The sequence below is a fragment of the Styela clava genome, chromosome 11 (assembly GCF_964204865.1).
Source record: "Styela clava chromosome 11, kaStyClav1.hap1.2, whole genome shotgun sequence".
NCBI lineage: Eukaryota > Metazoa > Chordata > Ascidiacea > Stolidobranchia > Styelidae > Styela > Styela clava.
The window spans coordinates 10,047,698-10,064,698 of record NC_135260.1 but is presented as its reverse complement, the minus strand read 5'-3'; the positions used below and the strand labels follow the sequence as shown (position 1 = coordinate 10,064,698).

At 34.4% G+C, this 17,001-nt stretch overlaps 2 protein-coding genes across 2 annotated transcripts; both read left to right on the top strand.

The window, feature by feature from the left end:
* Positions 1-270: 270 nt before the first annotated feature.
* On the top strand, positions 271-10,713 carry LOC120347188 (uncharacterized). The gene is made up of 8 exons (XM_039417076.2): positions 271-609; positions 1,409-1,478; positions 2,105-2,247; positions 3,578-3,729; positions 4,741-5,083; positions 7,008-7,232; positions 7,765-7,889; positions 8,483-10,713. Exons 1-8 carry the CDS (start codon positions 544-546, stop codon positions 8,661-8,663), a joined length of 1,305 nt encoding a protein of 434 aa, XP_039273010.2. The 5' UTR covers positions 271-543; the 3' UTR covers positions 8,664-10,713.
* Positions 10,714-11,821: 1,108 nt separating this feature from the next.
* On the top strand, positions 11,822-14,710 carry LOC120347233 (claudin-7-like). The gene is made up of 5 exons (XM_039417142.2): positions 11,822-11,982; positions 12,249-12,351; positions 13,214-13,317; positions 13,655-13,803; positions 14,147-14,710. The coding sequence occupies exons 1-5, from the start codon at positions 11,851-11,853 to the stop codon at positions 14,322-14,324; spliced, it is 666 nt and encodes a 221-aa protein (XP_039273076.1). The 5' UTR covers positions 11,822-11,850; the 3' UTR covers positions 14,325-14,710.
* Positions 14,711-17,001: the final 2,291 nt, after the last annotated feature.

The window sequence follows — 17,001 nt, the reverse complement described above, 5'->3', positions numbered from 1 at the left end:
AGTAAATTTAATTATAGGATATGTATAAATCAATATGAATGGTCGATATCAGTCATAAAGAAATGGGCGTTCTCCATACTAATTGCCATAATATTAATGATGTAGGGCCTAATTTATTCGTCCCAATTTTATAGCCGCAGGGTGGCTTCAAATCTGAGATTTATAAGTACCCGTGGACGCACTAAGTTCAATTATAAAGATATTTTATATATAATTTCACGTTATTTTCACCCAGTAATTTCGTATAGAAAACAGTTCAAAAGTTGTTGCCTCGGGGGAACAACTGCAACATACAACAATCGCATTTTGTTCGAAATTACCCACAAATTACTATACGTATTGGAGCATGTAAAAACATTGCTGTCATTGGAGACAATAAAGCGCAGCGCTTCGTGCTGCTGTTATAGTCACTTTGGTGCTGCTGAATCACTTGACGAGGTCCATTACTAGCCTAGGCGGTCACTCGAGGCGGTTTGTCGAGGTTTTATATAATTTGGAAATATAGCCATATTTGGACCCCCGAAAACGACTGAAAGTGGGAATATGTCCGAAAATATTGATGACGATTTAGAGTGGTTGATCGAGGATGACGCAGATGTTTCAGAATCGGTGAGATTTTAAATCTATGTTCTCTACATGCAGTCACGTGTAATTCTGAATCCAGAAATGCACGAAATTTGTTGAGTTAACTGTAATGATATACGTTCAATAACTCTAACTATTTATGTCTGTATGTCCATATTACTGTATTAGGGGTCTCATGTAGTTTCGTACCTAATATACTTCTAGTTCTAGTGGGCGTAGCATGGCAATTTTTTATATATCAATCCTAACCCCCACCTGACTACGCCATTCAAAAATTACGTCAACACGGCGTCACAGTGACGTAATAGAGCCCTTCAAACTATACGAACTGCCATCCAAGACGCGCAAACGAGCACCCGAAATCGAACAGTTATTTTTCTCGTTTTCTCGTCGCAACGATTCCAATAAGAGAGAGATCGATAATGTCAGTCAGTTCTTTATCGTTGGCGCCGATGCCATTTCGGGCAATTGTACATATATTTGGCAAGCTCTATGACGTGATTGTGATGTCGTAGTGATGTAATTTTTGGATGGCGTAGTCAGATGGGGGTTAGGATTGACATATCAAAAAATTGTTATGCTACGCCTACTAGAAGTATGTTAGGTACGAAACTACACGAGACCCGATCGTTTTACCCTGGAATCATCACAGTTCACATTTAAACATAACTTTTGCCTTAAACATGCTTTGATAATATAACATCAAATTGAACAAATTTTCTGTATGAAAATGATACAAATATTCAAGTCCTAATAAAGATATGCTGCACAAGCCACCTACTAACATCATCATTAATCAACTAATTATTTATTTATTTGATAGAAACCTGACACAAGTGAAAAAGAATTGGCAGATCCAAAGCCTCCCGCACCTCAGAAACCAGCCAATGACGGTAAGAAAGTAATATATTGCTTTTCTGTCTTTTATAAGTTGCTCACTTGAAGATTTTCAATTAATGAATGTGGTCGAGAACGTATATGAATAGGAACCAGCTTTACACTAAGACTTTCATCTTGCAGTAGAACAATCTTCTTAAAAGATGACCTAGATCTCATAGCTGTAAAAACAAGATCGAAATGCTGATTATCACAACATCCAAATATTGGGCTTTCCCAAATCCTACCACTGGATATTGCTATAGACTAGGATGACCGTGTTCAAATAAGCAACTGTTGGGATAGTTATATTTAGGGAAATTTATCCTGGGAAAGAGGATAAGATGGCTTTATCACATGGCAAACCACAGCCTCTCAGTCCAGTTATCAATCCATGTCGGGTATGGGATTAGGTATTCATTTTTGGAAGCATGGACTTGATGGTGGAAGAAGCCGTAGCCGGCCAGCGCGCTACAGTGACACGGATTCGAACCTGTGAACTTATGCAGTGTAGTCAGAGGTGCGGTGATAAGTGTATTCCTAACGCCTAGCACAATGCGCGACACCGCCTGTATAAAATTCTGTATAAAATTCTATGTATATTCATTCTTTCCTAAATTTCATTGACTTATTTGCTTTCTAGACAATACTCATCACACAGATACAGACACAGATGATGAGGATGATGGTTTAACTCCTGTTGAAAGAGAAATACTCGAGAGAAATACTCTACTCAATGATGCATCAGACAGAGAAGAATATGACCTCAAGTATAAACTAGAGAAGGTTATACTATTTCTTATTAACTTTTATAAAATTAGTTGTCAGGTTAGGATCTTTTAAAGAAAGGTGTTTGAATCGAATGGGATTATATATCTGTTACCACACATCGCAAACAGTCTTACGAGTTAGGGCTGTTGAATTGGGGTAAAATTTGAATCAACTCCAGATTAGGAAAAGTTTTGGCTCTGACCCCTGAAAATTTTTGAAGTGAAACAGTGAAAACATGCCAAAATTTGACTCTATAATTTTGGTATTAAGTTTTGATACAATGGTGTTCATTTTATATTCTCTCCACTTTCATTTTTCGTTCGAAAATACAATTTTTATAAAGACTTTTTAATTTAGCATTGCCTAACCAATGGCGCTAAGTACTAAGTTTTGAAAGCTTAAAAGCGCTTAATTTTATAGCCGGGGCTTCTATTGGCCTAAAATGCGGATGGCTGTTAAAGTGAGTTGCCCCAACTACATTTTAGTATATACGGTAATCATCACTGCTAGTGTTTGCTGCGACAATGTCTCATTGTTTGAAACAGTTTTAACCATTTCATTGCAACTGAAGTCCGAATTCGCTTTTACTTGCCAGATCTAATAGGCAGTTCAGGTTAAGTTAACAATCAAGGTACAGTAGATGCCTCAGTAATCAAACTTAATTTCGGTTCGGGTGACGTCATCTCATTCGGCCATGCGCTAGGCTCAGCTGTTTGAGCTCCAAATATCCGTTCGAGTATCGCAGCATTTTTGACATTCATTTTTTTGGTCGACTAACCCATTGTTGAAATGTCGAGTTGTTCGACTACTGGGGTATAATTATAGTAGGAAAAGGTGTGTTACATAGGCCGGCCCAATCGTTTTGTCCGAAAACAATACTAATGCATAGGCTAAAAAATGATTTAATATTGTCATCTGTTCACTCTTTGGCAGTACAGCATAAGCTGGGCTGTGTGGCACATTGTGCTAAGTGTAAGGAATACGCTTGCCACTGCACCTCTGATTACCCTGCGTGTGTTCGTAGGTTCGAATCCAGTGGGGATAATTTTGTGCAAGAGGGTTGCCGGACTCCTGGCCGCTGTAGGGTGCTTGACGAAACTACTGGATGGTTACGGCCTCCGCTACAATCAAGTCCATGAATCTCAAACAAATAACTGACTGATTCCATACTCGACAGGCGACGTGGACTGGTAAACAGACGAGAGGCCATGGTTCGCCACATGATTAAGCCATCTTATCTGCTTCTTCTACTCCTTGATAAATATCTATATCTTATCCTTGAATAGTTACCAAAAAAATCAGGAAATCAACCAATTGAATTCCTTTTTATGTTATTCTTTTAAAGGCAAATGCTGATTTAGAGAAAATTGATGATAGCGATTCATCTCGTGAAGTTAAAGTTATGTTCAAGAAAAAATTAGTCGATGTTGAAGCTCCTCCTTATGATTATAGTAGCGCTTCTTCTTCTTCTTCTAGTGATTCAGAGGATGAAACAAGGTATCATGTATTATATTTTATTTGTGTGTGTTTAGGTGTAACCCCAACTAACAATTTCTCATTGTCTGAATATTTAAATATCAAAAACATCAGCATTTCTTTTCGAATTTCATTTGAATTAAAACTTTATATATCACAGCAAATGTATTGTCTTTGTTGCCTGTTTGGCTTCAAATAACATTCAATGTTCAGGATATTTTCATTTAAATACAAAGACACTAAAATGATTTTACTATTTTGCTTAGAAATTTCAATCTGAAATTTTAATGTCGTGGAAGAATTGAACTATTTTCAAAATCATTAAAAAATAGAATAGGATTCGGTATTCTGGATTTGATTCAAATACTCTAGCTAGACGTTCCCAAACTGTGTGTCGCGTCACACTGGTGTCGTGGTGTGCCATTAAAGGGGAAAGAGAATGCAGCGAGTGTTTTGTGCTTATATATAAATTGTCCAGCCTCCTTTTTGTCAATTAATTTTACTTAATCCTGGCGTCGTTCAGAATGTACAACATAATGCAATTGCAAGATTCAGAAATCTTTTCTGGTTTTTGATAAACAATGACAAATATCTGAGCACAGAAACATGTAAACTAAGATTTTCAGCAAACTTCGTATTGAAAACAATCTGCACCAGCAGTTGTGTGCATTCTCGATGGCTGCTGTCAAGCAGTAATTTCAAACTCGGGAGCTCCAGAAGTATGTGCACCAAGATGGCGCACAACCTGAACATAGTAAGTGTACCTGCTTTGGTTCAGGTTGTGCGACATCTTGGTGCACATACTACAGGAGCGCCCAAACTTGTTAGCACATATCAAACTTGTAGTTTATGTGTGCAGCAAAATTTAGACCTCACTTATAAATTATTCATCCATAGTAATAAATCTAGCAAAAGACACAAATTTAAAAGTGACAGCATCATATTGGATATAAATATTTACATTGCTTATGTTTTCTGTTAGACCGAATTTGTATCACACTAAGCTAAATGAAGATGTGTTGTGAATTTCAGCAAATCTGTCTCGGTATCAAAGAAAAAATCAAGTAGTAGTTCAAGCTCAAGTTCATCAAGTGAAGATGAAGAAAGTAAAGACAAAGATATGGTTGTTGAAAGAGGCGGAAAATTTCAACTTATAAGCAGTTCTGATAAACAAACTATCAATTCTAATCCACCGTCGAGCACTAAATTCACTCCAGAAAAACCTGCAACAAGTTACCAGTCTCCGAAAAGTTTCCAAGAACCGAAGAAACGACCAAACTCTGCTCCTGTATCACAATCACGAAATATGAGCAACCATCAATCCACACCAAGACCGGGATCTGCATCTAGATCAAATGAATTTTCTCATCTCAAGGTAATTTAATTTGAACCAAATTTTATTCTCAAATTTTTTACACAGTTAGTTCGGAGTTTCGAGAGATGATATGTTTTTGGCCAATACAATCACTGATGTGAATCAAATCCTATTTATTTCTGAAGTTTGCATGAGTTGAACAATTAGAAAAATTTATTGAAGAATCTACAACTCTTTCTATTTTTAAGTTGTTGTCACAAAAATATTACTGATAAATACGGTAGTCATATGAAAAAGAGAAAAATTTTTTGCAAACTTACAGAATGGCTCGGCGGTGTGGCGCATCGTGCTAAGTGTTAGGAATACAATATATGGTTGAGTCATCTTATCGACTTTCCTCTCTCTTGGGATAAATATTTAAATCCTACATGTATCTTATCTGGATAATTCTGCCAAGAATTGTTTACCATTAATCCTTAACTCACATGTTTACTTTCTAGGATGACTTGCTATTATGTTTACCAAGTGACTCAAATTACTTGTAATTATTGGACACAGCTTTTGTTTTATTGCTGTTGAAGCACCATACTCAAACATACTTTGTTTGGGTAGGCTGTGTAAACCAAACAAATGATATTTTTGATTGATTTATGGTTTGGGAATTTGGGCTCATCTCTCATGTCAAGGTTTAAGCCTATGTTACACATTGATTCTTATGTAATAGGGCAATAAAAATGGAGTTTATGGCCAGTTTCTGGCAGTATAGTTTATTGATAAAACAAACCCTAATGACTTGGCAGGAATCAATATTTTTTAATATATTGGGAATAGTGTTTTTGCCTGACAAAGTCGAAAGCTAATTCTACCCATCTAATGGTTAATAAAGCATATGAACAGGTATTTCAATTGTAATACAATGAATGAGTCCTTTTTTTGAAAAGAATGCTATATATAAGTTTGAATTGATATGTTTGTCTCTTGGACTTCTGAAAATGTTGTAATAAACAACAATATAATTCAAACTTTTCTTTTTAGTTACCCCTATATCATTTTTTTTATGTGGAATTCACTTTTTTATAACTGTTTTCCTGACCCTATTGAATTGATTCAAGTCTCATGGATCAGAACTTACTAGGATTTTACAGAACAGGAATTAAATATATATATTCCTGGGAAGAGGAAAGCCGATAAGATGACTTAATAATTATATGGTGAACCACGACCTCTCGTCCTGTTGCCAGTCCATGCCGGGTATGAAATTAGTTGGTTGAACAGTTTTTTGTTTCGGATGCATGGGCTTGATGGTAGAGGAAATCGTAACCGATCATGGGTCATGTGACCCACGCTACAACGGTGAAAAGTTCAGCAATCTTCTTGCGTATAATTATCCCACACAGGAATCGAATCTGAGAACCCATGCAGGTTAATCATAGGTGCAAAGGCAAGTGTATTCCTAACACTTAGCACGGTGCACCACACTGCCGAGCCACAGCAATTCTCTCACACATTATGATCACCCACCGGTTCCAAACCAGCGAGCCCACCCTGGGTAATCAGAGGTGCTGTGGCATTCCTAACGCTTGGTACGATGCGCCACACATCGTGGCGCGGCGGTGTGGCTCAATGGGCTAAGCGTTAGGAATACGCTCGCCACCGCACCTCTAATTACTCTGCATGGGTTCGCAGGTTCGAATCCCATGCAGGGATGGTCCTCTCCCCCGGGATAAATATGTAAATCCTATCCTATCCTATCCTATCCACATGAGTCATATGCATAATGCACTCTCATAGCCCATAATTTCACATAGTTTCAGTTTTATCACTCAAGTGTTTACCTGTAATTTCGCTTAGAGAACAGTCTCCTTTACTCTGAGTGAGTGTGCATGACCTCATTTTGAGTGAATTATGAAAAAAATTCTGTTTTGAATACAAATTGAATCATTTGCTTTCCAATGTAATTTAGACTTGTATTGTAATATTTAAGAGTCCATATGCAATGTCTCCCGAAATGAAAGAATTAATGAAAAAACGTGCTGCAGCTCGAGCTGCGAGAGAGGAAGAGGAGAAAGCACAAGAAAAACAGAAACAGGAAGAAAACCAACAAAATGCAGAATATGCCTGGAAATGTTGGGTTGAAAAGAAAGACGAAGAAATGAAAGAAAGGAAAAGATTGGAAGACGAAGAAAAGGAAAGGAAAAAAGTTAAATATGTAAGAATATTTAATTGTAAATTTGTCTTCATTTTTGTCTTTTATTAATTTTAAGTTTTTCATTAGATTTTTCCCTTTTACAGTAAAATAATAAATTTTATAAAATTTTAAAGAGTAAAATTTTACCTACGGTATTTTATGGCCCATAAGGCGCACTTTAAATCCATTTTTCTCAAAAATTACGCTTTACAAGCTGATGCACCTGATGTGTGGATCAGGTAGTGCTTCATGCTTTATTGTTTACACTGAAAACCAGTAGCAGTACCGGTTGCGTCATATGACCTTGGGTCAAAACCCCAATCTAAGCAATTTATTGATGGTGCGCTTTTTAACCCGGTGCACTTTACAGTATAAACTATTCTTCTAGTATAAACTTTTATTTTTCGAATCAAACTTGTAAAAATTATTCTATTATGATTGAGCGCTATTACCGTATATTCATTTACGTTCTTATGTACTTTTCTTGGTTGAACACTTCTGTAATCTAAATATCCACATTTATTACTCGAATCTCGAATACAAATCAATTCAGGATTCCAAAAAAGAAGCTGATGAAGCTTATGCCTTATGGTTGAGTGAAAAAAGAAAACAAACCAAAAAAGATCGACTGGTCGAACAACAAAGACAACTGGAAATTGATGGAGGATGGTATCGAAGGTATTACAACTTTGCTCATGTATCGATGTTAAAATCAAACAGCTAGTTCAGGGTTTCTCAAGCCCAGCGCTCATTGCCTTTCCCCCTGCCTGTCAATGCTCGGAGTCGTTTTCTTCAATCAATCAATCAATTTTATTTGGTCACTCTGATAGAAACACAACACAAAACAACAACAAACGGACAAACAAAATACAGAGGACATGGAGAACGGACATAACTTAATAAAAAAGTTAAAAACGTACAAGTACGTGCTCATCCACCAAAAACAGTCAAAACACAATAAAACAAAAACACAATATAAAATCGGGCAATACTTTTGAATTAAACTTAAAATGTAAGTTCCTAGTAATAATGAAGTATCCTCCAGGTACTTAAATACTCATATGCCAAATTTTGTTAGTATGAATCTTGCGAACACACACAGGGTACACACACAGAGATGCGGTAGCGAGCGTATTCCTAACGCTTAGCACAATGTGCCACACTGCTGAGTGAGAGTTAGAAACTTGGCTTATAAATTTTTAACTACTAATTTTTACTCAATTTTTTGATTTCAATTCACTGAATCTTTTCTTCTGTTAATTTGGAAACAGAGATCGGAAAGAATGCGACAAAGCTTACAAACGTTGGTTGAGACAAAAGAGCGAAGAAACTCAAAAACGACGAATGCAAGAGAGAAAATTTGGACAACAATCTCGAGCTGATGCATATCGTATGAGGAAACTACAAAGACTAATTATGTCAATTCAAAATTCGCAACGACACCAGTATTAGAAAAATATATTATTATCTTATTTGTCACTGTCTAAAAATTATTTTTTGTTACTCATCCTCACTATTTACTCAACAACATTTTAATAAAGAAATGATAGAATGTTGCATTCTGAATTTTATTCAAAGAATTTGGTTCTGTTGAATTGAATCAATTAAGGTATTGTTTTTATGTAAAAGTTGGCATTTTTTCAGCAAAGTTGTGATACAGTGCAGAAGTTCTGTGTCACTCTTTCACAAATTTTATTAGGCAGTTTTTCTTACCAGTTTACACCAATGACATGGATAGTTCAAATATTTTGCATGCCGCTTGTAAAATTATTGTTAACTGCTTTTTAGTAGTAATAAATGTGAAAGTGGGTTGCCATAATTAATAATATAGGACAATTTTTGGTACTCCCGTAGTATGTGCACCAAGATGGCGGACACCGGAACGTAGCATGTGTACCAGGTTAGGGTTAGGCTGTATTTCAGGTACAAATACTACGGAAGTCATTTGGCTAGTCCCCGAACTCGTAATAGAAGTAAAATTGGAAAATAATTATTGCCTAACCTGGTACACATACTACGCTCTGGTTTCCGCCATCTTGGTGCATATACTACGGGAGCGCCCAATTTTCTGAGCTATAATTTGTCAAATGTCTTGATTTTACTACGAAATCCATTGAAATTGTCAAAACCTAGACAGAACCTAACCATTTGAATATAGGCATTCATTAATAAAATGCTTGATTAAATTTGATTCCCATCATGATATTACTGTGAAGGTGGTAATGTGTGTTTTCTCACTTTGTTTTAAGTTTGAAAACATTTGCTGCTTAACATGGTTCCAATACCTGTCAATTTTTTTTTTCAATGCAAACTAATATCCACTTCAACCAAGTATTGGTGGTCTCCTGTGTGATATCAACAAGCTTGGTATAATAATTAGGATATTACGATAGAAACGATTAGTAAATGTACAGTATTTCTATTCTGACTAACTTAGGTAATTTTTTATTCTATCTCATAGACATAGATGACCAGCTTCTTATTTTTCATTGCCATAATTTCAGATTTTTTATGATACCCTATTATGTTATATTTTATAAGAAAATTTAAAATCTATATTTTATTATATATCGAAGTAGCTGTAAATGTTGACGAGTATCCGTAGATAAATAAACAAGCTAAATTGTTTTCATTGATAGAGCAGAATTAGTTTTTCTGTTTCAATGGGCTCTGCTCATAATTAAAACTCATACCTAACTTCTTCATCACTACTCTATTATTTTGTGCTTTCACTGTGGGTAAAACTGTGGCTGTAATAACTGTGTAAAGCTATGGTTGTTTATTTTTTTTTTAAGTTGTCAAGTTAAGACATTCAGATTTGACTGAAGTCAAACTTTTCGAAAAATACAGGGTATTCATTAAAGTCTTGAAAAGTCCATTCAATAAAAAATTATGTATAACCTTATTTATATTCTTAGAAATTTTGTATACTTGGTGCAAACATCATTATTCACAAATAATCTTTTCTGCAAAGCATGTGTTGGAAAGTACAAATGCCAAATACTACGATTTCTGCTGATTATTTACCACAATATTGAATTAATGTTATTTTCTGAATATGCAAATTCAATTACAATTGATTAAATCCTTTTTACTCTCAATTCTCAACACACTCCGAATAGAATGCGTAATTTTTCTTGTTACAATAATATTTCGCCAAAATGGAATGAACAGAATTCTGCTTAAAAATTTATCAAAAACCATAAATTTTTTTAAAGCATTCTAATAAATTTATGCACCAGTACCCTGATGGAACAAAAAAAATTCTTGGGATTTCATCTTATATAGTTTTTGCCATATTGAATGTTCCTTTCCCAAAAGACGACCACAAAAAATTATGAGGTTAGGCTTATAAATATATATATATGTACTTGTTGTATTAACTCAAGGATATTTTTCTCTCAGCATGACATAGTATAATTGTTTCATTAACAATAATGTTGTAATATTATGTCGTTTTCTTGCTGCATTAAATAGTAATAAATGTATTGTGCTATTAAAATTGTCATGCCCCCAGAGTTCATTTGTCCAATAGTTACAGAGGAGCTTCGGCCGTTAAGGAAGGTAGAACAAAAAGTCATACTGGTCGAAAACAGATATAAGAATAGTAGTTTACGGTACTAGTCAGCTGTTGTAGATGCACGGAACCGGACGGTGGAGAAAGCTGTTGGTGGCAAGTAGTTTTTAAAATTGGTCTCGCCACCGCCTGAGTTTAAAAATTCAGTCCAATTAACTGTCGTGGCTACGGGATAAGTCAGTTGCAGCATCTAATATATCCGTTATATTCCCGTTCATAACCTTCGCCAGTGCGACTGAAGCCTGCTTCATTCACACGAAGCTACTGGCTTATCCGCTTGTTTGTGTTCAAGGTTATTGTAGAGAAAAACTTATGTTATACGCGCGATCAACATTTAACAAATTACACTCAATCATGAATGTAACGTTTGGAACGAAGTTTTGTTCACGGAAATGACAAAGCGATAATGTTATAAAGTAATGTGTTGTATCTGCCAGAGGCATATGTGATTTGAGCATCTTCTTAAAGGTGGATTTGACTGATTCACAAGTGCGTAAATTTCACTTTCTTTTTTACGTTGCCAACGGCGCTGTATGTTATAGCCGAATCAATGATCATATAAACCAAATTTACCACATCTTTGTAACAGTATACAACATTGTAGCCTAGGGCGAATTCACATGCGCAGTGTTTCAAATTGTTTTTAATCGTTCTCATGGTGATCAATGTACCTGCAGTCTTTCAGTATGAATTATTTAACCGTTGCCAGATGTATATGCGCATCAGACATGGTTGGAATGAGGTTCGGGATATGGACATAAGTTGTTAGATATGAATTGTATGAAAAGCAGGTAGATGCTTTGAACAGATCTAAAATAAGTAGTGCTTTAAGCTACAAGGTGAAGAATGCTGTCACTCTCGAAAAAAAGATGGCAATATTGTGGGATATGTAAAGTATTAATTAGAAACCATACTCCTAGAGTTTGAAGTGAAAAATCTCCACGGACTGGTTAAAAAAAGATTCTAAGGACAAAAAAATGAAATACTACCTAACATACACAATTTTTAAATAGTTTTACCTATTTTGCTTTCGTTTTTACAGTGTAGAATTTATTTTTAAATATGGCATCAGGAGTAGGTATTGCATCCCTATTAGCAATTTGTGGTGGATGGATTCTCACTTGTATCGCAGTTGCTATTCCGTATTGGCAAAGAAATGACCCTGACGACACTATCAATGATAGCATATCTCAGGTATGACGATTCTGGAATAGTTTCATTGAAAATCGTTTTTTGTCTTATTCAAAATGTCATCTATAGCAGATATGATTGAGTTGGTTTAGATCTGGTAGTATAAAACGCTTGATTGATCTGTAATCAAATAAATGGACTGCGACTAATAAATAACGATATATATAAAATTTAAGTTACCCGATAATGGATTGGTAAAATGACATATTCTGATTAATGTTTAAAAACATGCTATGTTTTTTTTTTAATTCATACCAATTTAATCGCAGCATATGGGTCTATGGATCGAATGTACATCATTTTCAACAGGAAATTGGGAATGTGATGACTACCAAAAATTCTTTTTAGCCCTTCCAGCAATGTTGCAAGCAGGTAAATACATAAAATCAAGCATTACTTCCATATATTTACTGAGGGATGAACTAGATTCGAGTTTGAGTCAAATGTTCGCATTTTAGGGACTCGGATTCGACAACGAGTTTACGTCGTTCGATTTAATAGTAATAATACTTGTAATAATATCTAGTTGAAATTATGCGATTAAATGTATAAAAACTTAAACAACGGAGTCTTATTAAATAAAATTCACTTATTCCGTGGCAAACGACCGTAAGTTTAAACCGCACCAAAATATAGTATTTTGATATTATATATTACGGCCTCTTCCGATGTTCTAATAAAGCATTCGTAGTTTTCGGTACACGAAGCAATAAATTATTTGTTGACGCAATTTTTTTGGTTTTTTGTTTTTCACCGAAATGAATCATGCCCCACGGATAAGTATTAGCTAATGCAAATTATCAATACCTCTTTCAATTCAACACCTCAAAATCAAAAATCAGAACCAGGCAAGTCAGAATTTTCTATCATTATCGCAAGCGACATTGTGAGTCTACAGCTATCTGCAATCAAGGGTATTCCGGGATTTCAAACTTCGACGTTTGTTTTGGGTTTCATACGACCCCATTATGGCGCAGAAGAAAACTAGAACTAAATACTGAACTTATAGTAGAATGATATATAAACACGTCTGCATTGTTCCTAATCGTCAAATAGCTTTTATTAACGTAATTTATTGCCCGTTTCTGCAATTATCAATGTCAACATTTTTCCGATGAAGTCATTTCAAGCTACAAAATGCGAAAAAATATATGTTTAATGTAACTTATAATCAATTTGTTTTAGTCATTAACATCCAGTATAACATGGTAGTATGTTGTTTATATTTTTGTAGGAAGAGGATTTGGCATCAGTGCATTGATTTTAGGATTGGTCGGACTTATTATGATAACATTTTCCATCAAACAGGGAATATGTGGAGCTTCATTCTATCAAACGGTAACAAAGCGTTTGGCTCAAATAAAGCTCGCCCAAACTTTGAATGTGTTTCTAATACTCAATGCTCATATTATATTATTTTGATACATAATTTATGATTTGATAGAAAAAAACTATAAATGTACATGAAATTGACATGCATATTTCACAACTATAAATATGTAGAGTAAAATTTTAATTCAGCCCATAAGGCTATTTTAATTTACCAACAAAACATTATAAACAAACAAGCTATTACGAATATCAGTAGATAATAATGATATTTCTAAATTATAGATGCGTAGTTTCACACTATAATATAGTTTAAAATAAATCGAGACAAATGTTTTTTTTTCAGAAACGGTCTAGATTGATTGCTGGCTGTCTCTCTTTACTTTCATCATTATGTATAATAGCTGCTGCGTCTTGGTATGCACATGATATTCATAGAGAATACACTCGTCAACAAATGATGGAATTCACTGGACGAATGTCTAACAGTACAACGTGAGACCAAATTAAATTATTTTACTTGTTGGACACGAAATGAACTTATGTTTTTATTTATGTGCGATGACGTCATATAATATTGCGCCTCTTGTGGTGGTTCCGCGTTAGTTGCAATTTGGTGGTCAGGCGAAGTCATGAAGACTGCAGTACCGGTAGTCTACAGTCACATATTGCATACACATATTACTTCGTTTTTGGCTTTCGCGTCCAAATATTTTAGCATCGCTATCTTGTTTTTTCGTTGTTTCCCAAAACAAATATCAAAGATTTGTTATAGAGCTCTTTAGTCAGTTTTGATTTCTATTTTTTTTTATATTCTTATTGTTTTTATGTTTTTCAGGTACGTTTTTGGATCTGCTTTGTTTATAGCTTGGGCTGGTGGTGCTTTATATCTACTTGGTGGTATTCTTGCTTTATGCATGAGTTGCGAAGAAGAAGATGAAGATTTGCGAAGACAACCTTACGTTTATAAACCTGAGGTAAACACAGTATACAAAAGAGACGAAGAATACGTTTGAGGATTATCAGAAAACAGATATATTTTGTGTTAACTGGACACATGGATTTCCACGACTATTATACAATGTCCACATTGGTAGAAATTGATTTCCAAAACAAACGCCCGAACAAATGATTATGAAATGTTCACAATGTTATAACTATTATGCAATAAATATATTTGAAATGTAATGTTTTTTTACCAATAAAAATATTACAGGTATTACTTGGAGTGCAAATCTTTTCTCTTATGGTGATTTTCTAAAATTTAACAATGTGAAATTCTTCCCACAAATATTGAAGAGATTTGGCCGTTGGTTGTAATGCGGTCAGGCTTTTTTTTATTATTTTGCTATAAATCCTAATGCATTCAAAGTTATAAAAACAAGTGGATGATAAAAATAGAGATGCGGTGTCAAATATATATGGGGATAAGTCGCGGGCGAAAAAGACCTGAGCCGAGGAAAATGAGCTGAATTGGTGTGCGCATTGAGAGACCTCCGCAGAGAGTTGATTGGGTTTTAAACTAATAAACTCGAGTCAGTTTTTTCATATCATTATTGTTATGTTTCTAAAAATGATTTGAAAACTTCAATGACACTATCTTTCCACACGGATATTCAATTTAGATGTTGCCAATTCCATGTATAATCTATATTTGTATATGATCAAACGTGCTGTCAGAAATATTCGATTAGTTCAGTGATTGCTAAATTATTTGAAATTTATCAATGTTGTTACAACGTTTGCGTTTCTCATACAATATATAATGAGTTTGTCTGCGGGATTTGTATAAAGTACAAACGCTTAAACTCAGAGCCGCTGAACTAAGTATAATATATTAATATATATATTAACTCTAATCATTTGCAATATATTGGCCACGAAATGTTTATATGGATCGATTTGCTATTGTTGTTGTGATTTTGGTTGTTGTAGGGTTGATTGTTGACGTTGAGAACAAAAATTGCTATTCTTCACTGTTAATGTACAATTCATCTCAAATTTTCATTACTCAAAAATGGCAGAATTTCTATAAGGCTTCTAATTATCAAATTTTCTTTGACATCCGATATTTTTTCAAAAACTTATATTAATTAAAAGAAAATATTTTTTTCGGTATTGCTCGATTGCCTCTGTATTGCTTGACGCCAATCATATAAACTCGCGGTCGCAGACCTGCAGTACCGGTACTTCCGTGTCCATTTATCAGCATTGCGCTCTTACCGTATGTTAATAAAGATTAAGATATAAGAATACACAGATAGTGAAACATCCAGTGTTATGCAGGTATTTTACGATTTTTATATCTCCTTTCCCATCGATTTCCAATAAAATGTATAATTTTATTTAGGAATTCTTTTAAAATTTGTCGTCATTTCGTCACAATATATATTGATAACCTATAAACCGTATATGGAAGTAAAAATGAGATCTTAGATTTGATACATCGAGACACTAGTTTCACAAAACATAAAAATAGAAAATAAACGCCGCGAGCGTGAATGACTCAATGTTATTCGAAAAATATCCATTATTTGGTCTTGATATCATGTGACTCAAATATCATGCGGCTTATACTTATTTATCATCAAGTATAAACGTTATAAAAGTATAAATTTACTCGCTTCCGTAAGTAATTTTATTCCTCTTCTTCGTCTGTAAATCGTCCGATTGATTGTAACTCATACGCTGAGATCACGTGAAATCCACGTGGTGGTTGAGTGTGTTGAAAAAAGGGAAATTAGAGCAGAATAACCGGCACCAGAGAGCTCAAAAATATTTAAAAAAAACAACAACATATATATGAAGTAAAAGCCCACTTGGCGCACTGCAGCTAATTACTGAAGCTTGATTGATCCAGTAGTCAAAAAACCGATAACCACACAACAACAACGTGCAAGAACATATATAATATATATTGCAAGAATTTTTTCCCCAAAGTGAATACAGCTATTCTAAATGATTCAAAAGTGTTGATGTACACTAACGCAAATAATATATATATCTTTGTTAGGTTTAGATATACATTTTCTCTTTAAAAATATATTGGTGTTATTGTGAGACTTTTGAATCACTTAGAACTTGAACAAATATTTGGTAAAACGGTCCACCTCATGTCCAATAAGTTGAAAACTACTCGAAGTTTCGTAGGCGTACACGAAGATAAACTTTCGTATAATATAATATGCCAAATCTTAATCGGATTGAATCGTTTCTGTGTCATTCATTGGTTCTGTCTTTTGAACTATTACAATAGATGTCAAATTCTGCAAAGGAAGCACTTCTCACAAAGCCAATGGTTTCAATTTTTCTTTTGACCTTGCAGTATTGGTATATTTTATCTGAGGTATAACGAATTAAAAGCATATAAAAATGGATGTGTTATAATTGCAGTATTTTTGTTCTTAGTCCGTTGTTTAATGAATATTATCGAAATTGCGCTACGGATTGGATTTTTAGTATAACATATTTATTTGACAATATTCCTCTTTACGACATACTATATTCCTTCTATTTAGCCTAGCTGCATCTCAAAAGTATGCTAACGTTTGTTTTACCCAAATATGCATGCCGACCAATTTAGGTCATTATGAAAATTCATTGATATTTGTAATTCTTAGAATTAAAAAGGATTACAAAACCAATTTGATTATTTGGAAAACAATAATGAAAGCCACCATAACTGTCGGTTCA

Excerpts from the sequence above, each read along its gene's own strand:
- LOC120347233 (XM_039417142.2), top strand. The coding sequence starts at position 11,851 with ATGGCATCAGGAGTAGGTATTGCATCCCTATTAGCAATTTGTGGTGGA. Across the intron at positions 11,983-12,248 it reads TCAATGATAGCATATCTCAG|CATATGGGTCTATGGATCGA; the intron begins GTATGACGATTC and ends ATTTAATCGCAG. Across the intron at positions 12,352-13,213 it reads TCCAGCAATGTTGCAAGCAG|GAAGAGGATTTGGCATCAGT; the intron begins GTAAATACATAA and ends ATATTTTTGTAG.
- LOC120347188 (XM_039417076.2), top strand. The coding sequence starts at position 544 with ATGTCCGAAAATATTGATGACGATTTAGAGTGGTTGATCGAGGATGAC. Across the intron at positions 610-1,408 it reads ACGCAGATGTTTCAGAATCG|AAACCTGACACAAGTGAAAA; the intron begins GTGAGATTTTAA and ends TTTATTTGATAG. Across the intron at positions 3,730-4,740 it reads GATTCAGAGGATGAAACAAG|CAAATCTGTCTCGGTATCAA; the intron begins GTATCATGTATT and ends TGTGAATTTCAG.